This window comes from Lutjanus erythropterus, chromosome 17 (assembly GCF_056507025.1).
Source record: "Lutjanus erythropterus isolate fLutEry1 chromosome 17, fLutEry1.hap2, whole genome shotgun sequence".
Classification (NCBI taxonomy): Eukaryota; Metazoa; Chordata; class Actinopteri; order Lutjaniformes; family Lutjanidae; genus Lutjanus; species Lutjanus erythropterus.
This window is the reverse complement of record NC_139333.1, coordinates 30,968,909-30,996,378: the sequence shown is the minus strand read 5'-3', so window position 1 is coordinate 30,996,378 and position 27,470 is coordinate 30,968,909. Positions and strand designations below refer to the sequence as shown.

General features: G+C 39.2%; 1 protein-coding gene across 2 annotated transcripts in view; it reads left to right on the top strand.

Moving 5' to 3' along the window:
- reep3b (receptor accessory protein 3b) overlaps nt 1–27,470 on the top strand; it is a 47,683-nt gene that overhangs the window by 5,430 nt on the left and 14,783 nt on the right. Inside the window, exons 2-5 of one of the 2 annotated variants that reach the window (XM_084740262.1) lie at nt 9,571–9,643; nt 18,905–18,981; nt 22,443–22,563; nt 22,722–22,835. In XM_084740262.1, coding sequence (XP_084596388.1) covers nt 9,571–9,643; nt 18,905–18,981; nt 22,443–22,563; nt 22,722–22,835 — 385 coding nt within the window. Of the gene's footprint in view, nt 1–9,514; nt 9,644–18,904; nt 18,982–22,442; nt 22,564–22,721; nt 22,836–27,470 lie in introns of those variants that run through there. The other variant, XM_084740261.1, reaches the window with a different exon arrangement.

Genomic DNA, 27,470 nt, shown 5'->3' with positions numbered 1-27,470 from the left:
ACAGTTGTCAATCAGTTGTTTACTATGACTGATGGGCATCAGAGACTGATGCTGCTCGCCTGAGGGAGACAATAAACAGCTTCGTTTTACAAGGTTCACTCATCTCCAAATCCCCCTGCAGGCTCTACAGTCCACATCACATGCACTACTCTGTCCAGGATCTCACAAAGACTCTGCTGTTTGTTCCTTCTCTTCTGGCCTGTTCAGCACAAGTTGCGCTACATATAAACAGTGCAAGCTGCTGGTTTTCATCCATGTTTGTTTTGGTACAAGTGCATGCAACAGTTGGCACAGTTTGCACAATGTTGCTGTGCGGGTGGGGATTATTAGCAGCATTTCAGATGTGTTCACTTTCAGTTTAATCTCCAAATAAAGTGGTTTAAATAATCTGGATAAACTGTTGGTTTATTTTCAACTTGTCAGCTTGTTTTTCTTGCCCTATGGGACTTTGGAGGTGAAAATCTATCAATGTAAAAGTGTTGATAAAACCAGAATGGTTCATTTTGAATTGTTGTGCCTTATGAGAGTCGGTTGCTCAATTGTTATTGTTATTAAGGTATTCTAGGCTATCTCTGTACTTTTTGTGGGGAGATTTGTGCCTCCAGAAATATTGAGCTGAAGTTCAAACTGGTGTCTGATGTGTTAAGTAAGTTTTTTACTGTGGGAAGAATCAGAGAGCTGTGAGAGCAGTCTAAATGATGTATGTCATTTATTTCCCCATGAGGAAATACTCTTGGGATGTACAGACCTGGGCTCTAACCAGTCTCATTTGCTGTAGCAGCAGTTCTCTCAACAATCCTCCCTCTGTGTTTTTAGGGGAAAAGTCATGTAATCAAATTCTTATTCCTGAAGCTCAAACCAGATGGTGGGAGCTCAAATCTTGGAGATCTCTGGCTTTTTTTCTCTCTTCTCTGTTTCTCCCTCCGCTTCTCCCTCTCGGCGTGTCTCCTGTGTTTTATTGCTCTTGTTCTCTCTTTCTCTCCGCTCTCTCTCTTGTCATCCTGTCCTCCCCCCTCCCTCCATCTGGTTGTTGGTGGTGTACGGTGTCAGGAAACCAGGGAAATTGACCTGGAGCCCAGAGTCAAGGCCCATCTAAAAGCAACAGGGCTATTTTCTCAGCTGCATGCAGAGAAAGGGGGGGGAGGTGTTGAAATGGGAATAAGGGGGATGAGGAGGTAGAGAAGAGAAACAGAGAGATGGTAGTTTTGGTATGGAGAAGGGGCCCTGCTTTTCACTTAATTGTTTCAAGAACATTTCAGTGCATGTTCAATGCCTTTTGTGTGAGCTGGGTTTATGGAGACACTTGGAAGAGTCTCTGCTGGTCTGTAGTTACTTTGAAAGAAGAAATGTACATTTAAGACCTTTAAAAACTACAAAGACACGTCTTGGTAGGGCAGGCTAGCCAAAGTTGATACTTTTTTGTAGGGCTGCACAGTTTATCACAATCAAATTGAAATTGCAGTATGGACAACTGCAATATCCAAATCGCAGAACCACAACCAAATTGCAAATTTTTGAGTAAGACTGTGTGAGAAAGCAACATTAAAATGAAGTACTGTAGTGCTGCTGAGATGCCCTGGTGTAAAAATATTGTTCATCAGATGAAAAAAAACATGTTTGATTGGTGCAGAGCCCAACACATGTCACATCATCACAATTTTAATATTTTCTTTTTTCAGTGAAAATGCAAACTGCAATGCAAAAGTGATCACTCCCACTAATTGTATTGCAATTACAGTCAGTCAGTCCTCTGCAGCGGCCCAGGTTTGTTTCCAACCTGCTTCCCTTTGCTGTATGTCATCCCTTCTCTCTCGCCCCCATTTCCTGTCACTTTTCAGCTGTACTCTGCAATAAGTACAACAACAAAAAAATAATAAAAGGGTATGACAAGAATATGGAAAAGATCTCTACAGAGGCAGACATTTTTCTTAAACAGTAAGATGCTTTTTGTTTAACCAGAAACAGCTGTTTTATTGCTGTCATCAAAGCCACCAATTCATTTTATAATCGTAAAACACACTTCATTCAAACTTGTCAGAAACAAAATAAAACTCACCAAAACAGTCTTAGTTTGTCTTTCCACTGCTTCAGTCACCAACTCTTATTTGGATGAAATAATTCCGTAATTCAGAGTTAGATGTGAAAAAATTCTGGTTGAACATGTTTTTCCCTGCTATTTTTCTTATATCCTACCCTCACTCACTCCCCTCCAGTTATTTTCACATTTAGTTCGATTGTCAGCTGTCAGTTAAGGAAAATGCACTGAGGATTGTTTTTCCTGTCCTTGATTGACCTGCTGTCCCAGAGGAGCCTTCCAGAATCTAACCCCTATTTTCCTGCATAACAAGTGGGACAGTGTTCAGTGACAGTAGAAAGAAATGACAGCAGTCATTAGTATAAAAGAGGCTCGCACATCATTTATGTGGTGTGACATGTGAATGTGTTGATGTTGTTATTGTTGAGCATGTTTATTGCTGTCTTGATTTCCTTCACACCATGGGCTCAGCCATGTGTGTGCAGGAGCTCTGTGGCTAGACTCTGACTGCAGTCAAAGCAAATTAGGAGCAACTGAGACACAAATACCTGCTATTATCACAGCATCAGCAGTCGCCCTCATTAGCATGACTAGGATCTGCTAGCCAAACACAGGGCCTTCAAATTATAGTATTGGAAAGGAAAGACTTGCATGTAGTTGCTCTGCTCTACTGACAGACGAAGCAGTATAGACATTTAGAGAGACTATCCTGATACTTCCGTTTCTAGGACAACGCATCAACCCCCCCCAGCAGGCTGCTGTTCTTGTGTGCTTGGACAGTGGAGGGTCTGGGTTGTTGTGCAACCAGTTTCTCCACCACAAACATGCACACAAACACACCCACATACCAGTGTAATAGAGGAAGGGGATTCATATACAAACTTTCATTTTTTTGGGCAGATGTTCCAGCAGTATGGCTCTGTTCTCTACCTTTATGCAAATAGAGCCCTGTGAGTTGAAATTACAGAGTGTGACAGCAATGTAGACGTGAAGAGAGAGTGTGGAAGCTTTGGCAGCCTGGCTGTTTCTATGGCAACCACAGGAAAATAAACTGCTGTGGTTGTTGGCGGCTCGCCTGCTGTTGAGGGGACTCTGGTCAGAGGGAGTGTGTCTGTACAGAAGACTATATACAGTGTGTCTGTGTGTGTATATGTATGTAGGTTGCTGTTATTGTGAAATCCTCCACACTGTTATCATTTAACTTAAGCTAAAGGATTCCATACTCCTCCATGAATATAAAGTATCTAAATTGTTTTATCCAAACTCACTTATTCATCCTTCGTCATGGCAATAGGGCAAGCAAATGAGTTGAGACCATGGTAACAATGCATCCACACCAGATGCTTGTCATCCCTTCAGACTTCTAAAACCTTTGGAAGATGAAATCTAAACCATATGGTTGTCTGGTTAAAATAGGACTTGTTCTTCTGCTGTGATCTCACTTCATGGTATTTTGGGCTTGTTAAATGGGTCCACTGTTACTGTTTCAATTAAATAAAACCATTTCCTCTTCCTCTTCTTCATGTAGTCATGTCCCAAAGAGCATTATGATCAGTCAATATCACAGAACTTGTTGTAGAAGTTGTCAAACAAGAGAAGCCAGAAAATTATGACACATCTTTTTGTCAGAATGTCACGAGGTGTCTTGGATGCTGTGTATATTGTCTCACACTTAGACACACTATACACCCCATGTCTGTCAGCGCAAGCCATTATTCGGCTGACATTATGTAGTCTGATCTCGACATCAGTCCCCATAAAGGTGACAGTCTGGAGATGGCAGGATTTACTGATTGCAAGGATGTATGCATGTGGTAGAGAGAAATAAAGAAGAGTGGCAGAGAGATGAATCCAGTGTCGGGGATAATGAGAGCCAGAGAGTTGGTGGGTAGATGGAAGAGATGATCTGAAAAAGAGCAGATATATTTTACATGAATGGTGCAATCACACCAGAGGTTTTATGAGGAGCAAAACTAGCCAGCAGTCAGTCATTTCCAGTGAGAGTATGTGACATTTGGCAGCTGTTGCTGTGGCAGCATTGATGTGATTTCTTTATACATTTATGAACTCAACCTATTTTACACATCAAAGTATTAGTTTCCAGGTGTTGGAGTAATACTGCATATGTGGAAAAAGTTGTATAAACCTTTAGTGTCTGTAGACCGCTACTCATCTGTGCTTGAAGTTAGAGGCTCCTTGGCCACTACTAGCATAAGGTGCCAGGTTTTCACAGAGAAGAAGAATGTGTGGAATGAAAAAATGATATCTGCTTCTGCTGCATTGATTCTAAAACTGTCAATTGTGAGTGAACAATAGAGTAGAAGTGCAGTGGTAAATCACTGGAGTATTCCCGGAGTATCAATTGGAGGTGGGACTGGAGTATCAATTGGAGGTGGGACAACAGCTCCACCAAAAAAAACTTATAGGCAATAGGATAAAAACAATGTAGGATAACAGGACCACCACAGTGACTGAGACATTTAGACAATTTGCAATCAAAGTGCATATGGCTCCAAATATATGTACCTGACTTTAAACCTAAAAAACAAGTTGATGGTGCAAAAATATCAGTGTGCTACTGGTGATCAACAGTGAGAAATCGGAACTGCTTCGTCTCTATCCCAGACCACATGAAGAATAAAGTGGGCAAAGCTAAAGTAAAAATATGGCCCATATGCTTTTAAAAAAACTATAAAGCATTGATAGCAGAGGGATGGACTGAAGGAATAACAGTTAGTTTTATAAGCAGGCAAAGTGTAACGATGCCCTGATGCAGGATGTATTCAGACAGACTCTCTATGCTCATCGATTTCCTTCTGATTTGTTGCTCACATACCTGGCTGAAATCCTGGTGTAATCTTTTGAACAGAGCTTAACATTACTGTTCAGACTGTCTCAGTGATAAGCTATGAAACCAGCAGAGAGAAGAAAAGGTCAAAAGTCCAAAGAGAAGATAAAAATGAGAATAACTTTACTGACTGAAAAGGAATTGAGTTCCTGCATAAGGTGCACTCAAGTCCAACATTTGGATCCAAGTCTGCATTTGGCTTACAGGTGTTTGGCTCCTTCTTCTTCACATCTGTGACCATCCATTACCTATACTTTTTGCAGTATCCATCATTGTTGGCAGTAGCTGGTGGTAGGGCTGCAACAAATTATTTTCATTCTCGATTAATCTGCTGATTATTTTCTCAGTTAATTGATAAATTAATACTGTCACAATCATGTCTCTTGAAAAATAGGTCCAAACATAGCACACAGATGTTTGAACCTATTTTTCAATAAACGATTAGGCTATCTTCACATCGATTAATCTGTCAATCATTTTCTTGATTAATGGCCATTTGTCCATTTTGATTATGTTGAATTTGGGTTTCATGATTTGCAATATTATAATCATGATTACAGGAGTACTGTAATCACAATATGGCCAAGTGCAATATCCAAATTGCGGAATTCTGCAATTTCTGGAAAAGGAAGTGTTTGTTTGGTACAGACCCCAACAAATAACACATTATCACAATTTATTTATTTATTTTTAGGAGAAAATGTCATTTGTGAGGCAAAAATGATCATTCTCACTAATATTGCATATCACATTAACCATTTTAGTCAAAATTTAGTGCCATGCCTTTTTTTTTTTTTACCATATTATGCAGCCTTATGTTGAATATTGAATCCTGTTCAGCTAAGCAAATCTGTAATTAAACCTGTTTCCCCGACTTTTTGTCGTTGTGTTTTCTTGTTTCTTACCACAAGCAACAGACTGAGGGCTGACGGAGACAGTGAAAAGAGATGCGCACACTTTTACTGTACCAGTTTTTTGCATGTCTTGGAGTGTCAGGGCCCTTTCCAGGAGTCACCAGGGTTCCTCTTTCCTCCCCTCCTGATGCCAATTTAAATACTGGGTCAGTTTAAATTCAGCAGTTCAAGTCTGCCAGTCCAGAGCATGACTGCTGTAAGTAAAATCATGCCTCCTTCAATTTCTCTCTTACTTTCCCTCTCCTTTTCCTTTCCGTCCTGTTCAGTATGACATTGGTATTAGCAGTTGGGAGGTGTAATTTGATTTTATCCTCGTGCATCAGTTTTTCAGTCAGTCATGAGTCAGTTTAAATCATTTTAAGGGAGACAGAAAATTCAGGGAGAATTATAGTCTCATTTCTTCACTACAGCTTTTAGCTATATGTATATTTGTCAGTTGTCAGACATGTTGCCATACCATTTATACCCCAGTATCTGCTATCTTTGGTTGTATTACAGCCAAGGATGTATTACAGGGCTGGATATACTGGATCCAAAGATGGTACCTATTCAGTTCAGTGAGAATCACTTGCATTGCACATACACCAAAAAAAGTTTTTAGATTCCAAGTTTACGTCTCAGGTATGCGGCTCATTGAATTTGTGCAGCAGAGTTTCTCCCATGGGCCCTGCATGTGAGTTCCCACTTGGCCCATCATAGCTTTTTCTTCGGGACAAAGAAAGTTTCACTAATATAAAACCTTAATGGATCAAAAACTCATAATGAGGAGTCATACCTGACCTTGTTTGCAGTTTGGGGTCACCTTATAATGGTAGGAAGAATGCTTTTTGGGCTGCAGGGGAATTATTGTCTGTAATACCATGAGTAGTGATGGTCTACTAGGGTCCACATGATGTAATTAATATTAAAAAGAGTACAGTGTACACCGGCTCTGTAGGAAAAGTGCTGATTTTCAACATCAAGTTCAGTCATGGTTAATGCTTCTTACTTATATAGAGTCTTATGTGGTTCTACAGGAGCTTTTATCTGTGGAAAAACACATCTGATAATGTCACCAGTAGGCCTGTCCCAACAACTACCTTTGTTGGATGATATATTGTCCCAGAAATAATTGCAATAAATTATAGCATTATAATGCAAATACACCCTTTCAAATAGCAATGAACTTTAAATTCTTCACAATATTCAGACATTGGAATTAGAAAACCTTCCTGTTTATTCTGGCATCGTGTTGGCTATCCTGTCGGTGACATTCTTATGTAAACAAACACATGTAAACACAACAGGAAATATTGAGGTCAGCGAAACTAATCATGCACTGCATAACATAATGCATTGCATGATTAGTCCACAACACAATTATTGTGATAGGCACGGTCATCAGGGTTAGGTGAGCGGGGTGAATGAAACATGTTGCATTATAGGAAGTGCAGGATCCAGCATGTTTGGGGCTTGACCCAAACATCAAACAAAAACAGGATGTCTTTGTCTCTGCTGGTAGTGGTGGAAAAAAATTCTATCACAGTGGATATATTTTATATCGCAATATCTATTATGGCCTGATAAATGGATTTTTCAGTCTGATTCAGATAAACAAAGGCTCTGAATTTAAAAATCCTTTAAACGGTTTCTTAAAGAATTGTGACCAACACACATGCAGAGTTTTACCGTGTGAAAATAAAGCTGTCAGTCACTTTGTATTCCAGCTGAATAGATCCAGATCCAGCATGCATGCTAGGCAGATCTGCAGAGAACACACTGTGCTGTAGACATGGCAAGCTCAGTGTGCGGGGGGAGGAGGAAGGAGGAGCACAAGAATGTTAGAGAGAGGGATTGGAGGGAAGGAGTGTCGTGCTATAAATTGATCTAGTCGTTTTCACTCGCGTGCACGCGCGCACACACACACACAGAGTCCTGTCAGGAAGAATATATAGTGTGCAGCTGAGAGCAGAGAGGTTGGACAAACTGCCCTTGTTACTCTGTGTGTGTCTGTGAGTGAGGGTGTGGATATTCATTCTTTTGTGGTGCTTTCACTGTGTGTTTGTGTGTCGGAGTCAGGATAGAGAGACAGCTCTGTTGATTTCACTAGATGGTATATAACAACCACAAAGACCTATAGTCTTACTCTGTCCTTTATTCATGATAATGATGGTTATCTTATCATTGAGGTGAAGATTATAATAATATCTGTATCTCTGCAAAGCTGTATTTGCTCAAATACACAAATCATATTTAGAATGACTAGTTTATTTTTTCTTTCTTGTCTACAAACCATTTTAGTCCATTCCAGTATGTTCTTTTTTTTTATTTTTGGAAAGCCCACAGCTTCACTGTTTTGTTTCAGTTTCATAGCTGAGAGTGAATATTGAAGGCTTCTATTTTCAGCTCTGAAATCCACCGTACACTACCTGAAAAGCAGACAGAAATAGTTAGAGACTATCAGGGGAACATAGTGGAACATTTAGCAGCTAAAGAGGCAGATATTTTCCCAGGAGGTGGTGGAGACCAAAAACAGAGCTAAAGGAGTGAAAATGATGAACCTGAATTCACTGAAGGGACACAAACACTAAATGAATGATACTATTGCTCTGGGTCTGCTGGATGTATAATTAATAGGAAGAAGCTTGCTAACATATTTGCCGTAACAACTTCATAAGGTGATAATATCTCAGTTTTATTTTTACCAGTTTCTGCTACCCCCAAGTGACAAAGAAAAAAATAAATTAAAGTAGCTAAGCCACAATGATTTTGATTGATTTTCTTGTAAGCTGCTTGAGTTGTACTGGTCAAAGTACTCAATGTCTCATAGCTATTTTACAATCTACTGATACTCAGAAAGTAATGCTAATATTTTCCCATAACTGAAAGGGTGGCTGTGCTTTTAGAAAGGTTCATCAGACCAAACAGCACCACCTACAGAACCAGTTCTTCAAAACACCATATCCTAAAGACACTAAAATTCAAACAATGATGTTATTTGTACATAAGAAATACTGTGCATCTGGGTGTAAAAGAACAAAAGAAGCAAGCAGTACATTTAGGGAGTGTTGAAATCTGCACTGCGCTGCAACATGGAACCAACCCCCACATTACCCCTAACCACTGCTGCTACACAAGATTACAGAGGAAACATTGAGTCATTGTCTTGGGTTCCAGTGGTTTTCAGACTGTGGGTCAAGACCCAACACCCCATCATAGCAGGATATAAATAAGTCCCCAGATTGTGCTGCAAGAACATATGATGGCTTTTAACTGGAAAATCACAGTTTTGTATGAGAGTTTGCCTTTAGGATTAGATGGTACTGCCATTTTGTTTTGAGTAAAAAATCCCCTTCACAAGTGAGAAACTGTGTGGTTGTAGAAATCAGACAGTAAAGGTGGAGACAAATTGTAGATTGTAAACTGTACTTATAATCACAGCAATTGTATCTATCAGTGTTTCTTCTGCCTTGTGAAAACCCACCAACCCAATTTCAACTTTAAGCCCAAACAAACCTGATTTTGCTCTAAACTTAAAAAAATGCACTGATAGTGTATAAAACCGTAATATAGATCCATTACATATAGGGTTATATCCAGATTACCAGTGTATGGCAAGTTACAGTAGCATATCTGAAATGCAAACAATGCACATCAAACTTCAGCAAAGAATGTCCATGTTGGTTCCAGATTTGTGAGAAATCATAGTAAGTAGCTAATTGTGGTTATTTATTTAACATGATTGTAATAGACATGATCTTCATGTTGTGTGTTCTCTCTCTCTCCCCATGCAGGCTGGTGTTTGGAACTCTTTATCCGGCGTACTACTCTTACAAAGCTGTCAAGACCAAAAATGTCAAGGAATATGTAAGTTCATGAGCATTACTCAGCAGTTTGGATGACCTGCTTGATTTTTGTTTGATTCCGCTACCCCCAACGTACACTTAAACTTACATGTGTAATATGACCATTTACTTTTCTTGTACTGGAGTCACAGAGTACATTTATTATGAGCGCATAGAAAGGACCACATTGACCAAAGCTTCAGTATCTCTGAAAAAAAAATGCTATAGTAACCCTCTAATAGAAATTTTCATTTTAGAGACGCTGCTCTCCCTTGTTCCTTGTCCATTTTCATCCTCATCATGCCACACTGTAACTTGGATAGTTGTGTCAGCAATACAGCTGAGAAGATGTTGATTATTTTTAATGTACATGTGGCAGCACCGCTTTTTTTGTGCATACCAGTGTTTCATTTATAAGAACAAAAACAGAAGTGCCTAATCATGTTGCCATTTTTCTTGTGCATGTGATCTTAGATTATCTTAGATTTAGTATTCACCCTTCAGACAGTAGCTGCTACATTTAATTGCTCTGTTTTGGGTAGGCTGGCAAGTCAAGCCTTGTGTATATGAAATTGTTCTGTGCTCCTTGTGTGTGTCCTGCCAGTTCAGTGTACAAGCTCCAGCATGTGGAAGTGGGCTGTAGCTGCTTCTCCTCTTCTTCCTGTCTTCCTATGTTTTTGATAACCCATAAAACCAAACAGCTTTGATACCCTCCTTTTCCTGTAATAACTCTCTTGCAGCCAGCATTATTCATGTGTAACAGTGTTCTTTAACTAAACTAAACTAAACGTTTAAATTAATGAATGTGGTGAAGCAGAGATGTGCTGTACTACATATCAGATTCTACAGAAATAAAAAAAAAAAATCCTCATTTGGTACAGATTCCTGTAAAAAAATCACACCAGTCATTTTAAATCAAAATAATAAATCAAAATAAGAAGAATGATGTAAAAATTATCATTGCCTATAATGTTGCAGATCAAATCACAATTGCAGTATCAGTCAAAATAATTGCAGTTTTATATTTTCTAAATTGTTCAGCCCTGTTCATAACTCCTGGTTGAAAGTACAGTTATGAATCTTGTGTCTGATGTGCATTTACTAGTTTTGTCTCTTACTCAGGGTCCAAAATGAACTTTGTGACTCATCTGTCAAAGGCAATTAAAATTAGAAAATTTACTGGCATACCAAAATACTTTTTACTGGCTGTAAAACTGCATCATGCATTATTTGACTAGAATTTATTTTTAGTGGCAAACTCACATTTAGCATCACTTCAAAGAGACAGCAGAATAGATAACGCTGGTCCAAGTTTTGTGACACTTGAATTTTCATGATCCTTGATGTTTCAAGCTTTTTTTGCCAAGGAGAAATGAATTGTTTCTTTCTCTCTTGTGTGTTGCTGGTAAATGCTGCGGTACATATTGTGGTTTGGAGCTTCATATTTTAGCCAGGATCTCTGTACTCCATTCAGTGGTTACATGACCTCTGTGACCCTCCTCTTCATCTTTACGTTTTTTTCTTGTCGCCACATCTCTAATAACAAGTAACGCAGATGTTTCTTATGGAAAAAACAGACAAAAACAAAGCAGCAAATAATAATAATAAGGTGCTTCAACTTATTTTTTTTGTCATCACAAGAGGTGTGGTGGACAGTGAGGGTCATGTTAGTTTGAGCTGGTACACAAAGAAACACAGCGATGTAAACCGCACCCTAAGCTGTGATTACAATTTTTTTACCCACCACCTGGCTGGTGGCCCTAATTCATTTTTCAGCCAAACACAAAATTTACTGCTTTTTGTCGCTTGGCAGGTGTTAATTTTGTACCTTGTTCTTAATGTTTTTTTATTGTACCTGATTTACTTCAGGTAGATATGTTAGTGATTTTCTATATGACCCAGAATCGTCATAGAAGGGACATGAAGTTGTTTGCTTTAAATCATAGATCTACCTGTGGCAATGGCTAGTTAGTAGACATTGTCTACTAGTCAGTTTCCTTGTCTAGTTTGCTAAATTTGTCAAATATTCCTCTTTTTTCCTTTTACTACAGGTCCACCTGAAGTATTGGGAGTATTTATATTTTTCAGTAGTTTGAAATACTTGTAGATAAATATGTGAGCTACTTGAGTGTGAGGGTGGAGATGTTCAGGGTTAACTGAGGGCACCCAATGAAGTTTAAATGCAACTGACACTAAAGGGTGACAGGAGACTGACTGCTCCAACTCTTCTCCACAGGCTATTCAAGAAACTCTGGTTCCAACAAATGTTGTAGGAGGGGTTCACATTAGAATGCTGCATATACTGTATATCAGCAAGGGGAAATGTTACCTGAGCCTTACTGCTCATAGTTCTGCAGGTGAAATCTATAAATACTATTTTAAAAGGAAAAGATGTGGCCTAATATGGTACTCTTGTCAATTTGATATGAAGTGTTCTTTTGATGACAATCATTTTGTCAAAGAGAGATAAATATTTCTCTAAATGCAATTCAGATGAGCATAGGAATTTGATTGATTGAATCTCAGATTTGAATGTATTTGAGCTGCATCTCTGTCAGGCTGTAGATTTGTTGTTCTCCATGTACATGTATATTAAAGAAATTATTTTACTGCAAAATTTGCACAGTTTTGAATTCCCAGCATGGTAACCATATCTCAGAGATTCACCTGTGAAAATGTTATCTGATGACAGTATTCAGTGTTTAGGGAAGTAGCTGTCTGTGTTTGTAGACATGTAGTATATTTTCCAAAGTCATTGGAGCAGAGTGCAAGTTCTGTCCCAACAATGATTTCCATTTTATCCCAGGTTTTTCACAGGGACGTATACATCCATATAGGTTTAAGAGCTTGGCTGTGTTTTCTTGGTGGAGTTGGGTGATGCATCGAATGTCAGTGAGAGTGAAATCCCAGTCTGCTGAGTTAGTAGCACATTCACACACAGCTTTAACACACCAGCTCACAGGTTTAGATGCAGTAAGCTGTGACTCTGCCTTTTCTTTGTCTTCCTCACTGTCTGCCTCTGTTACTGATTCTCGGGCCCACTTCTTTGTTGCATAAAGCAGTTGGGTTGGTAGGAGTAAATTGCCATCAGTTTCTCTTAACAGCTCTGAATCCAAGGAGGGAATGGATTGAAGTGAAGATGAGAAAAATAACCAGGATATTCAGTTTGAATGTTTGGCTGTTTGTGCTCCCTTGATTTGGCACCTGTTGAACATTACCACTGCAGCAATATTTTCACACAAACAATAATAAAATTCAGCCATTGTCATTTTTCTGAAAATAAAAACTCAGAGTTTCCAGAACAAAAGACTGAGGAGGATATTTACTAAGCTTAATGCAAATCATTATCAGGAGAGCAGGTTGCCATGTCTGGACAGTAATGGAATGTAAAAGTAATTTCTGCTGCTGAACTTAAAATAGTTGCTGAACTCACAGTGCGGCAATCATTTAAATTTACATCAATCTGTAAATTTAGAATACTAACATTATATTTTGATAACAGAAGATGCAGACTTACAGTAATAGCAAGGAGACAGGATGGTAGCTTAGTGCTATGAGCAATGGTTATATTACATTAGCCTAATATGGCAGCCGTTACTGTAGCTATCCCTTACAAGTATAATGCTATTGTATATTTAAGACAAGGACAACACTTTGGGTACTTTGTTAATGGAATGTTGATGTCAGTTTAAACTCATTCCCCTTGAATTCTTTTTGATGGGATTCACCAAGTTGTAAGTGTTTTCTTTCTTACTTTAATCTTAAAAATTAGATTGCACTGTTAACATCCTGGTTTTTGCAAATGTATTATTAATACACAAACTACTTTCATACACAACTTTGTTTACCGTTCTTCTTTCAACAAATTGAGGTGGAGCTGCTGCTGCACGTGCTGCCATCTTCAACGGGTTGTTGTTTTTCTGTGTCAAAAGATGTTCTTCTTCTTCCTTTTGACACTTAACAACAGACAGGGCTTTTACAATTGCATCCCCAGTACTTACATTACTGTAGAAAAACAGGTATCAACACGTTTTCAGAATTCTCTGAAGCATACCTTGTTTTTAATGATAATTTTCTTTTGCAAAACTCTTTAACACTGAAATAAGATACAGTCACATTGTCATGATATGATTCCACCAAATATATGATAATACTGTATTTTTGTCAAGTCCTACTTGTGACCGGGCAGATGATGATGCATTTTCTAGAACAAGGATGCACACAGTACCAACTTTTTGTCTATCCTACTTTATTCTGTTCATCAACCATCACTTTGCCAACTTTAGTTGTCTCATCAAATTCAAGCAGAAATCCTTCATTTTTGTGATGCAGGGACATTATCAGTCACACAGTCCTTGAAAGCCTGTGACACATTTGGAAGAAACTTTGGAATGAGTTCCTCCTGCTGCACAATTTAACCTCATCTTGAACTAACCTTTTTCACTGGACCTCAGCTGCACACTTTGCACTTTGTGGCCCCTTGAGAAAATGTCAGGAGTAGTGCTGAATCAGTGAATGAAGACTGGATCTAACTGGAGGAGGAGCTAGAAGTGGCATCCACTGCTGTTTGCAAATAAGCCCTCCAGCCTTTCATGATCATATGACCAAAACAAATTCACAAAATTGAATTTATTTTTTCATTAGGCATACCCTAAGGCACTATAGGACTTACTGTATACTTTGATGAATCAGAGTTCATTACTTGAAGATAGCGGCTATCCTATGCTGAAACGGGCCTGTGGCTGCTTTTGTGACTTGCTGCAGCACGCCCTGCTAGAGGTTACTCCAGTTCATGACAAAGTTGGCTGTTAAAATTCATTCCAGAGGCCCAGCCTTCTTTTTCATCTTTTTATTGCTTTCTTCTGAGTGTGCATGTGTACATACAGTGCATGTGGGTGCATGCTGACAGACATGTCTCTCAGTCAGTCTGGTTGAACAGTAAAAGTAAAAGCGCAGATTAAAACAACCTCTTCTCCCTCCTTCTGAAGATTAATTCCATTTTTCCATCACTCCCCCTCATTAACAGTACTGGACTGGACACTATCCCTCACTACATTGCATTTAAATTGACGCTGTGGCACTATTTTCCTCATTCAGTTCACATTAAAATTCTAACTAGAAGAGCACACTCAGTACTATGCAGATGTGCAAGTTTCCTTATCTAGATGTATGCAATGTTTTTAATAAGGTGATTTTGTGTAGTATAGTTTCAGTTTTCTTTAAGATGCATTGAGTAGTGTAATGGTATTGTAACTGAGTTGATAATAAGGAAGCAACAAACAAAACAAATATGTCCAAATTATTCTTCTTCCAGTTCAATGTTGTTGTTTAATGAGAACATTTTGTTATTTATTTAGATCAATGTCTCAGACTTTTTACACCGTGTACCACCTCAGAAAATATTGATCTCTTCAAGTACTCCCTACTGACAACTACTGACTTAACTGAACCTACTGACTGTTTTGCGCCATTTGGTGCTAACAGGTTCGCTTTAAATATCCACTTCATTTTTAATGTGCGATCAAAGTATTCTCCTCCTGATCTGCTCTTCACTTTATAATGGTTCCTAGTTGGATCCACAATTTCATGTTTTTGAACAAAATTCATCTCATATTTTGCCTAACTTTAGTGGATCTTAACATACAGTGTATGGAATTAATTTGCAAAAGCTCTGGTTTAAAAGTGGGTACATACTATGTGGTTTTAGGCTGTCAAGAGAAAAGATAATAAACATGAAAGAAACATGGCGATATTTTTGGTGGTAGCTTATGAGGCAGCTGGATTTGTGAGATCACACAAGAATCCTTCTTGCCAGGCTTCAAGTTATCCATTTGTGTCCGCACCAAAAGTGGTGCAGCCAATCAGCATCTTAGGAGGGACTACTGGCAGCTATGGGCATGGTTTTAGGTGTGACAGCAAGATGCGTCCATGGAAGCAATGCATGTCAAACAAACAATAGTGGCTCCTGAAGAGGTTAGCGTAGATACTGTGATAGCATCAGTTACATCAGAACTGGAGAGTATTTCTTCACTGAAAGAAGAGCAAAGAATGATACTGAAGGCTTTTCTCCATGGAAAAGATGTTTTCACTCTTCTCTCAACCAGCTTCAGCAAAAGTTTGATCTGATTGGTTGAAGTTAGCTTTTGTTAGAGATGATAGAGAGATGGTTCCTCCAATCACCTGCCAAATGTTTTTTGAAAGTGCCTGCCCTTCCCAGATGGTTCTGTGTAACAAATCACCTGGCATGTCAGGTTACCAAAATGGTGGTCCTATGTTGCACTGAGAGATGTTCAAAGTTAATCAACCAGTAGGAGTGTACGAACATATGTTTGCTATTTTAGCATACTACAAATACTTAACATTACCTCAAGCTAAAAAATTTGGCATCCCACATTGGCGTCTTTTATGATTGAGCCTAGATTCTTCTCCTCTTCTTCTTTTTTCCATACACATAAATACTACTATTGCAGGGCTTTTTTATTAGCTTCATTTAATCACCTCAGCCACGAGAGGTCCTTGAGTATACAGTCATAAATGTGCACAAAAAATATTAGAAGGTAATAATTATCAACATTTAGCACTATTTACTCACTTAAATATGAATTAGTTATTCAGCATGAAGAGTGAAAGTCGTTGGGTGGTGAGGTGTAACTGTCCGTCAGTCAGTCTCTACTGCTGCCCAGCTCTGTCTTCATGCTCTGTCTACAAAGCTTAGCATTACCAGTGGACCCAGTGGCTGTAAAGAGCTGATGTCAGGTGTTTTTTTTTTCCTTCTCTCTTTTAATGGAAGGCAGTTATTCACAGACGGGGCTAGTAAATGTCTGCTATTGCCTCAGGAAGGCAAAATGGCTGCTGTATATTTCACTGAGGTCACATCTTAATGTCCTCCCTACTGATGAGATGAAGGAGGGAGGGAAAGAGAAAGAGGAAAGAGGAGAAAATACTGTTAAAGACGAAAGAGAAGAGAAAGAACGGAGTATGAAGTGGAAGATGAAAGGGAGAGACAGAAGCAGTGGAGGCAAAAGTAGATTGAAACATATAAATTAGATGTCCTCTCCATCTCACTGGCTCTGTGTTTCACTCTCTCCTTTACATTTATCATTCCCATGAGCCTCTCTGTGTGTGCAAGTGTGGAGGGAGTTCAGTATGAGGTCACCAATTAACCAGTCCAGCAGTAATGGAGCAGGCAGCAGAGAGACCGTGCGGTGTGTGTGTGTGTTTGTGTGTGTGTGTGTGTTCAGCGTCTGCCTAATGTGAGATAGACTGCAGACGGGTAAGTGTGTAATTGTGAGAGTTTGTGTGTGTGTGAGACAGGTGAATGTGTGTGTTTGTGTTCTCTGTTCCTCTCTCTTGTTCTCCCTCTTTCAAACAGACTTTTCTCTCTCACTCCTCCACCCACACATACACACACACACTGACATTTCATTAGCTAGTGTCAGTGTGTGTTCAGTCATGCGGCAGCGGCCGGGTCTGGCTAATACCTCAGCCTGCCATGTGACTGTCTGCCCGCCTGCCACCGTCTACCGCTGGCTTTGATATGGAAATCCAGCCAGAAGAGCCTGGAAAGCCCTTAAAGAGGGACGGAGGGAGCGAGAGAGCAGAGAGGACAGCAGAAAGCATAAAAGCAAAGAGAGAAAAAATGCTAAACCTCTGTTTGCCCTTCACCACTATTGGCCTGAGAGTGAAAAAGGCACAGGATAAAAGGAGACAGAAAAGAGAAGAATACCATGTAACTCTCAGGCCCTGCTGAGTATTAAAGTGGCTTCAATCCAGTTATTAAAGTCCTTAAGTATTGACCATAATGACCACGTTCACCTGTTAGATAGATTCAGAACAGGGTTAGAAGAACAAAAAGGACTGAATCAGCATCACCAAACATAGTCAGACCTCTTTCTGTTATTTTCTTTATTTTCTCAGCTTTCAATTTCTGTGCTCAATTATAATTTCCTTTTGCCACTTCAAACCAGGCAGCTAAGCTATTTATCAATATCTCATTCAAGTCCAAAGCCAGTTGACTGTTACCTCTAAGATGATACACAACCACCCACCTCTACCCAGTGCTGCAGCTTCAGCAGCTTCAACCATTGCAAATGCCCTGATGGCCCAGATGTTGTTATCACCAAAGTGGGACAGGTGACTTGTGAACACCACGGTTTATCATTATTTTAATGTAGAAAATGAAAATAAGGTTGAATGTAGGCTGTGTCACAATAAACTGGTACATAACCACTCGACTGGAGCAATGAGTAACCACATTCAGCGTTGACAAGAACATTAACCTGCAAGCAGTGCAGCTGCTGCACTGCTTATGGCTTGCAGCTAATGTCAGCTCCGGGTATGTTGTTTAACCCGAGACACTGTGATCTTGTTCGGTCTGAAAAGTTGAAGCATTTAGTGAGCTGCTGTCATATTTTGAAGGATGATGTTCAATATTCATAATGCATGGTGCAAATGTATGAGGCATTGATAATATAATTTGGTCAGTAACAATGTGATTAACATCTTCAGATGACTCTGAATACATGCAGTATTTTTTTGGACAAGGTTTAACATTATCCATTAATAAATTCTGCTCAATTTTACCTGGTTTCTAAGTGTTTTCTTACTGTTAGACTAGCCAACTAGTCTAAATTAAACTTTGTGTTTGATTGGTAGGGAAATTAGTTGCCAGGAACATCCCTGACAGTTGCTGCATTTTGGTTTTCTCACCACAATTATGAGAGGTGACACAAATGGCTACACGGTACAATTAAATATTCATGTAACCCCCAAAATTAGATTTTGTTCTAATAAGCAAGTAAAGGACTGTTTATGCTCCCCTTATGTACAAAAATAGATGCATACAGTTTAACGGGTCTGCGACTAATGATTATTTTCATAGTTAATTAATCTGTCAGTTATTTATAATAGATTAGTTGTTTGGTGTATAAAATGTCAGAAAATGGTGAAAAATCTGTAGCCCAAGGTGACACCCTCCAATGTCTTGTTTTGTCCACAACCCAAAAATATTCAGTTGACTGTCATAAAGGAGTAAAGAAACCAAAAAATAATCACATTTAAGACGCTGAAGTGAGAGAAGCTTGACATATTTTTTTCTTAAAAATGACTACCAATGATTATTAAAATAGTTGGTGATTAATTGAATATTTACAGCTCTACAGATTAAACAATGTAACTGTCACTGCCCACATTTTTCAGCTAATACTGGTTGATATATTGGCCTTCTCGATGTGTCAGTCTAGCTCTAATGTTCACTTTTTTCTCTGTTTGGGTGTCTGTGTAGGTGCGATGGATGATGTACTGGATTGTGTTTGCGCTCTACACTGTGGTGGAGACCATCACTGACCTAACACTGGCATGGTGAGTTACTCCCAAATACACTTACATGTAGTCATATATCATAGCACATATGGTTGTGTCTCAGTTAACACCGTCACAAAATTCTATCACCAGTGGAAAATCCCTCACTGATGTGAATTATATTGAAAGGAATTTCTGTGTTAAATAATGTAGTTAGAATGGATTTAATGGTCATTATTTTCTAAAATACTTTGTTATTCTTGTATTTATGAGAGATGAGGATGGAGGGGGGATGTCAGCCACTGTCTCTGCCTCTGACAAGGCCACACTGCACAATTTTAGTCCTCATCTCCTGCACACAGACAAATTCTGGATAACGCAGACAAATCCCCCAAAATGTGAACGCAACAGTAATGTGCTGCACACTGATGTTTCAGTATTAATAATCTAATGTCACTTCTAGCACATTTTTGTGACAAAACAGGGTTTGGAGAGCAGATCAGGAATTTCTCCAAGTGAATGATCTTGGAGTTAGTGACCTCTTGTCTCTGATCAGTCATGTAGTGTGCAAAGCTCAGCAACCTCAAGACTCACAATTACAAGGAAGAGAGTGGTGTAGTGTGAATGGCAAAGTCTCTGAACGTCTTGCAGTGTGGTTCAGTCATTAATGAGAGACTAAGTGTTGAACAGTAGCGAGTGCATTAGGAGGATCGAGCTTGTGCATGCAGAGCAGAATTGCTTTCTTACATGGATTGTTTTCTGTTTGCGAATACTGTTCAACTACAATGTACTCCACTGTACTTAACACTCCCACTCCATAGGCGGAGCTGCTATTCTCACAGCTGATAAACAACACACACGCAGGAGCTCCACTTTGTCCACCGACAAAGTCACACCTATACTGTAAATTTACAGTGTGGTATCTGTATGTTCTATAAGAATGACAACTTCACTGCTCACTTTTCCCTCTGCTCCGCGTGCATTCACTGTAACTCTGTCACCAGTAATTAGTCTGCCCCTTGCCCTCTGTGATGCTCACTAAAGTTGCACACCCACAACGAAACACCACTCTGACCAGTCAGTAGTCTGCAGTGTTAGCTTTCCTTTATCTTTTGGACTGAATCCAAAATAATCCAAAACAGGGGCAGAGGCATTTTTCTGCTTTCTAACCACTTAGTCGTAATTTATTCCTGAGATGCTTTGTTTCTTCTTCGTATGAAAGCCATGTTTATGTGCATAGCTGTGCTGCTGCGCAGAGACTGACCCCTGGTGGTGTAAGCTGCACAGTACAATACAGTGTCTCAGTATCAGCTTAATAGAAAGAGGAGCGTCTGTATTTATGATGGTATTGAAAATCACACCATCAGGATTTCCTTATACCTTTATACCGCCCAAGCTTAAAATCACAAGCACACACCTATTTTTGATTTGCACAAGTTTTGAGACTTAATTAACGTTGTAGTATTTCTCACTTGTAATCATTTCGTTGACTCATTTTGGTGCAGTCGACACAACGTGTCCTAAATTTCATCACTAGAGGTTGTATGCATAGGTTCTCTGTGTACTTAAAGGTACCCCCAAATTTCTTGTGATCATACGGACTTGTCCACGGATCTATTCACAAAGCCACTGTCCTGATCCTCTAGATAGCAATCTACTGCACACGTGTGCTCAACCATGGAAAATAGTGGTGCTGAAAACAAATTGAATTGGAAACAAATGATTGACACAAGGCCCAGAGTGGTGTCCAGTCACCTCCATAGTCTTGCACTGTGCACATTATGAACCTTTTTTAAATAATCTTATTTTATCCGCTTATTTTGTTCCCTGCATTGTTTGTAGGGCTGTCCCAAACGATTATTTTTCTCCCAATTAGTCGATTAATTTTTCGACAAATCTAGCGATTATTTTTTGGTTGACGATTATTAATTCACAAAAATACTTCTGAACACTTATTTAAATTCTTTGTTTATTAAAGTAAAAAAAAACTTTGAAATTGAATGAACAGTCACATCTCTTTTAGGCACACAACACTGTGTGACTGCAACCCGCTGCTTTGAGAAATGACACTTAACGATGCACATTAATACGTCGCACGTAACAGCAACTTCAGTAAAACCGGGTCATATTAGTTAGTAAGTTAGATGGACTTACGATTCTCCAGCTTTTTACTTTCTGTCGTCTTCCAGCAGTACACCTGGGTGACGTCGCTTCAGGTGTTCATTCATCGCTGATGTGCTGCTGTGGTACGCTAACTCGGCTTTACAAAGACTACAGACGACCAACTCGTTTGACTTTTCTTTGAAATATGTCCATACTTTGGACTTTCTTGTCCGCTTTTTTAGCTGCTTCGTGGTGCCGCTCTCCTCTTCCCCGCCCAGAAGGCTGGAATCCGGAGCCTCCACCATCTCTGCTGTTCTCCTTTCTTTTCTGCTGTGCGTGCTTGTTTACAACTGACGGTATGCACGTGTCGAAGTATTTACGTCAACGATGCTCGACGATATGTTGTGCGTGCCGACGTATTTACGTCAACATAAATTGGATGATTATTCGACTACATCGAATAATCGGGACAGCCCTAATTGTTTGACTGTGTGTTGTGACCCATTTCTGCCAGATGCAGAGAAATCTTCTTGTCTACGTCTTGTGCTTTAACTGCTGACTCCTTGTCCTGTCCCAGTAAATATCCTCCACTCCACAAATACTGATGAGGGCCTGGATATGCTGGTTTGTCCTCCAAGCCTTCTCTTGTCTTATTATTATTCTCTGCTTACATTAAAATGCCATCAGAAGTATTCTGGATACAGACACAGTAACAAAATGATGATTGCTAATTTTGTGTTCGCTGTCATTCTTGTTGTGATGTGAAGTCCCATCTGCTTGAACAATCACAATCAGCAGCGCTGCTTGAAAAGTACTTGGAACTTGGATTTTGTATCACCTCTGGAGCTGTGCCCAAATTAAGTTGCAAAAATGCCACAAAGTGATAGAATGACAGTGATTACATTTGCTCTTGTCCACTATTAATTGATTGTGAAATTAATCACCAACTGTTTTGATAATCAATTAATCATTTTGAGTCATTTTTTTTAAAGATAAATAATGGCCAAATTCTCTGATTTCACCTTCTTAAATCTGAATATTTTCTGGTTTCTTTACTCCTTTCTGACAAGAAACTGAATATCTTTGAGTTGTGGACAGAATATTTGAGGACATCCTCTTGGGCTTTGGGAAACACTGATCAACAAATTTTTGAAATAATTTTCTGACATTTTATAGACCAGACAACTAATTGATTAATAGAGAAAATGCTCAATGAAAGTAATTGTTACAGGAAAGACTTGAAAAATAGGTCCAAATATGTGGAGCTCACAGACAAAGTAATTGGAGCCCTACAACTAAGTCTTAACAAGAGTTTATTTCAGTCCTTATTAATGTTGGGATGCCTCCTCTGTGTGTGTGTGTGTGTGTGTGTGTGTGTGTGTGTGTGTGTGTGTGTGTGTGTGCGCACACATGTCCAGGTTTCCTCTGTACTACGAGCTGAAGATAGCCATTGTGATCTGGCTGCTGTCCCCCTACACTAGAGGAGCAAGTCTCATTTACAGGAAGTGTCTGCATCCTCTGCTGTCCTCCAGAGAGAGGGTAAGACCAACCATCCATCCATCCATCTTTCATCCATTCATCCATCCAAGTCTGCCTCTGTATACGTGGACTTCGTCTTGTCGAGGATAGTATATTCACACCAGATTTTACTTGATTAAACTGCCTACTAGAACAGTGTTGTTGATGTCTCCCTGTAGGAAATTGATGAGTACATTGTTCAGGCCAAAGAGAGGAGCTATGAGACCATGGTCAACTTTGGCAAGCAGGGACTGAGCATCGCAGCCACTGCTGCTGTCACTGCAGCTGTCAAGGCAAGTGTCTCCGGCTTCTACAAACACAAAATATTTGTTTCTGTATTTGATATTTGTGTAAAAATGCTACTTTTTATGTATTATTTTCTTCATTAATATAATGTTATTATCATTCTACTTAAGATGGTTTTCTTCATTTACCAGAAATTCACAATAGCATGGCTGAGGCTTCTATTGATCAGATTGAGACAACATTTCCCATAAGTGATTGGTTCTTGTTCTCTCTCCCTAACACCTGTGGCTTTACTGAGGAGGATAAACATTATGAAAGTTTTTTATTTTCTTTCCAATCTGACTTTGTAAGAATCTGTGAAAGCTGTTGTTTCCTTTGCTTAAATACAACAGTGCCCTCTACCTGTTTTATAGAGTAAAGCATTCCAGCTGATTGTTTTAACAAATTCAACCTGTTGGTTCAGAGTGTACTCACTTGGTCTGCTAAATCACACTTAAAGGAACACACACAGAAATGTGTTTATTGGTGTGTAAATGAATGCAGGAGGGTTGCATAAAAATCTACAGCCAGCCCTGAATAAAACCTGAACTGTGAGATGAGACGGTGTCTGAAACACTGTGCTCAGGCAAACGTTTCCACTGTGAGCGTGTCTCTAAAGCACCTTGTTGTCTCTCAGCTACCACTCACAGCAGAGTCAGTATAAATGAAGAGTGTGTGTGAGAACTGGTTTCATCAGCATTGCGTGAATACCTGAGTGTATCAGATAATCCCTGCTGATCTCCTGTCTAAGGCTTCGCTGCACTGAGGTAATCCCAGGCAGTGGGAATCTACTACAAAATAGAAAGTCAAGTTATTAGATCCACATTCACAGCAGAAGCCATCAAGCATACACATGATTCAGCTTGATACAAGACTGGATTCTTGTCATGTTGAGTAAAATCTGAATGAAGACAATCAAGATGGAAAAGCATTCTTCAACAATTGTCTTTTAGAGGACAATAAAAACAAATGATGCTGTTCTTTTTGAGTTGGATCATGTGGGTTGGCTCCAGACGCTGCGCAGAAATAGAGAAGAAGCCCAATGTGTGATTTTTTTCATGTTGTGTTCAGCTGAGTCATCTTGTACATTTCTGTTATTCATGTCTCAGTTCTTCTGAAATACCATCTTTTCATACTTGTGATGGTAAAAGGTCAAAATTGGATGAGCTTAAAGCTGTAATTGGAACTGCAATGATGAATCAGTTAATAAATTATTAATCGACTATTAAATTAATCGCTATTTTGATCATCAATTAAACAATTTGTATAATTTTTTTAAAGGCCCAAATTCTCTGTTTTCAGCTTCTCACATGTCAGTATTTTCTGGTTTCTTTAGTTAACTTTGGAGACATTTGAGGACATTTAAGGACGTCAGACTTTAGGAAACACTGAGCAATTGATTTTCACTATTTTTGACATTTTATGGACCAACAAACTAATCGATTAATCAAGAAAATATATGACAGATTAATTGATCATGAAAATAATTGTTAGATGCAGCCCTAGTTATAATTCCCCAACTTTACTAATAATCAGTAGCATAGATATTTCAGTATGTTTATCATGTATGGCAGAAAAAGTCGTTGCAAGATTTAAAAATAAGAATGAAGCCAGTTAAAATGAAAGGGTTTGAAATATTTGTTTTTAAACCAGACAAAAGTATATGGTGAAGTAAATAAGAGAGGGAGGATTTGAATCAGGAAGTAGCCTGTATTATTTGATATACCTTCAGATCATATTCAGTGCTGTCAGGGTAGAAGTTTACTCTGCTCTTGAACACATTTACATGCATACTAGTGTCTTGGTTTTGATCACATATGAGATGATGTTTACATTGAACTTTAAAATCTAACAATGCCAGTTTAAAAAAGGCTGACCTGGTTTCCAGTCCATTTCATTTCAGCTCACAAAGCAGCACATCTCAGATCAGCAAGATACCTTGTAAACCAACAGCTTTGTCAAGTCAAGTCAAATTTTATTTGTATACTGCATCATCCCAAATCACAATTTGCCTCAAGGGGCTTTACACTCTGTGCAGTGTACCACACCTTTTAAATAACACAGTTTACATAATAAATGCTTATTTTACATGGCTTGTCATGAATTAATCAGATGTTAAATGTCCTGTACTGTCTCTGCCAACACTTACAAGCAGTGGAATGATTAAAGTTCAAAATTCAAACTCACCTTGTTGTGAACAGTTTCATGTAGAAACTCTTTTCTTCCTACTGAGCTATACTCGTCAGCCTTATCACTCCCCTAGCTAGGTCAGTGGTGCTCACTTTAGCTCAACCGGGGAGGCCGCCAATCTTGTTTACATCCCATGCTGTCACATGCATGAGCCTCGCATCCATGAGTAGATGCACACCCACTTTAGTGTTGACAAAATTACTGTCAGAAAACTCTAGTTGAGGGTCCACCCACAGTACTGGACACACATGGCAGACAATGGTCAGAAACCTGGATCAGATGTTTAGATGTCCATGTCCCAGTATTCTGCTAGCATTTTCAAGTTTCTTTAAACCAGAACCACAAGTCCAGTGATGTATATTGAAGAATATGTGTACATATGCATCTGCATACACTTCAAAACCTGACCATAAAAAGAGACAAAAGTATGGATGTAAACTCACTCTTAGTCAGGAGCCATTTAGGATGTCTCAGGATGAACTTGCTTCTGTAAAAAGCCACAAGACAGGAAATTACATTTATTCCCTTTAATTCCTAATGTCCTCTGGCTCACTATCAAGCTGCTCCAACTCACTCCTTTGATAACTGGGCCGCTGTTACTCTTCAATTAGTTTGTGTTGGACTTAAAATGTGAAGAGAGTTCTTCTAACAAAATACAAAAATAGACTCAAAGTGTGTGTATATTGAAACAAAGGAGATGTGTATCAGAAGGATCAGTGTCGAGAGTGTGACTGTGTGAACTAGGAAATAACTGTAGTGTGTGTGTGTGTGTGTGTGTGTGTGTGTGTGTGTGTGTGTGTGTGTGTGTCCTTGCAGTGACACCGGTGTGGGACTTGTAAAACCCTCCTGTCTCTGCTTACATTAAACATGCCATTAATCACTGCTTCAAAGCTATGCTTCTCTCTATGTCCAACATTCCAATCTCACGCTGTCCCTCTGTCTCTACCACACTTTTTCTTCTTCTCTTTTTTTATTTGTCTTTTCTCTGCCTGAAAACACTTCTACTCTCTCCTGTTATTTCCTCTGTATTTCCTATTTACTTCTATAGACTCACTTTGTCTTTACTGCTTCTCTCTTCTTCCTGCTCCCTCCATGTTGTATCTTCACTGTTTTAAGTCACCATGTTATTTCAAATCCTTTAAAAGCTTTTAGTGTTTTAGTTGGAATTTGATGAACCTTAGCTTGTACAATAAAACCAGCTGCATCGAAGATAAAATCCACCTGTCTGAATCTGCCTGAATCAAAGGGGTCAGAGATTTCAGCAGAGAGCTGAGCTGTGGTTTGGTTTACAAATGCATCTCACCATTTCCAGCATGGCTATCCAGCCTTTTTAGCATGTGATTTTACTGAGTAAGAAACTCCTCAGACCCGCACATTGCAAGCAGCTATATGCACCGTCCTCTATTATGCATGCAGCATACATACATACTGATGTGTATGTAGCCTGAGGCTGAGTTAAATTACATCTGTAAAGCCTCTACAGGTGTGAAGAAGCAGGCGGCTTCTCTGAACTTTTCTTTCCTGCTTTCTTCATCTGCTGCTGTTGTTGCTCTGCCCCCTGCTCTGTCAGTGACCGCTGTGTTAACACTCACCTGTGCTTGTGGCCATGTCGCACACAGAAAGCCAAGCAAGCCACAGTTTCTTCTTGTTTTACCAATATGCACTCTGCATCATCTACTTCTTCCTCTTAGTCTTTGTCTTTTCTTCTTCATCTTGATATTTTTTTTGGTCTTCTCCTTCACCTTTGTCTTCTTCATGTTCTGCAAACTCTTCTTCTTTGTCTTCCATGTCATCCTTGTCTTCTTCTACTCCAGTGTTATACCAATCTGGGCTGATCATCTTCTTCATCTTCCTGTTGTCTTCATCTACTTCTTCATCTTTGTCTTTGTTGTCTTCTTCGTTCTCTTTGTCCTCTTCATTACCTTCTTCTTCATCTTCTTTGTTGTCTTTGTCTTCTTCTTTGTCTTCATTTTCTTCGTCTTCATTGTCTTTGTCTTCTCCTTTGTCGTGTTCTTCTTTATTGTCTTCACCTTCTTCAGTCTTCATTTTCTTTGTCATCTTCTTCTTTGTCTTCTTGGCCATCTTCACCTTCTTCCTCTTCTTCTTTTACTCCAATAGTATACCAATCTGGGTTGGTCTTCTTCTTCGTCATCTTTGTCTTCTTTGTTCTCTTCATCGTCTTCATTGTCTTTGTCTTCTTCTCTGTCTTCTTTTTTGTCTTCATCATCTCCTTCATTGTCTTCTTTGTTGTCTTTATCTTCTCCTTTGTCATCTTCTTCATTGTTTTCTTCTTTGTTGTCTTTGTCTTCTTCGTTGTGTTCGTCTTCTTCTTTGCTGTCGTCTTCATCATCATATTTTCTACTTTCTTCTGCTGCTTGTTCTTTCTCTTCTGCATCCTTCTCTTCCTCTTCTGCACGACCATTTTCCAAAGCATGTCATTGTTTCTTCTTCTG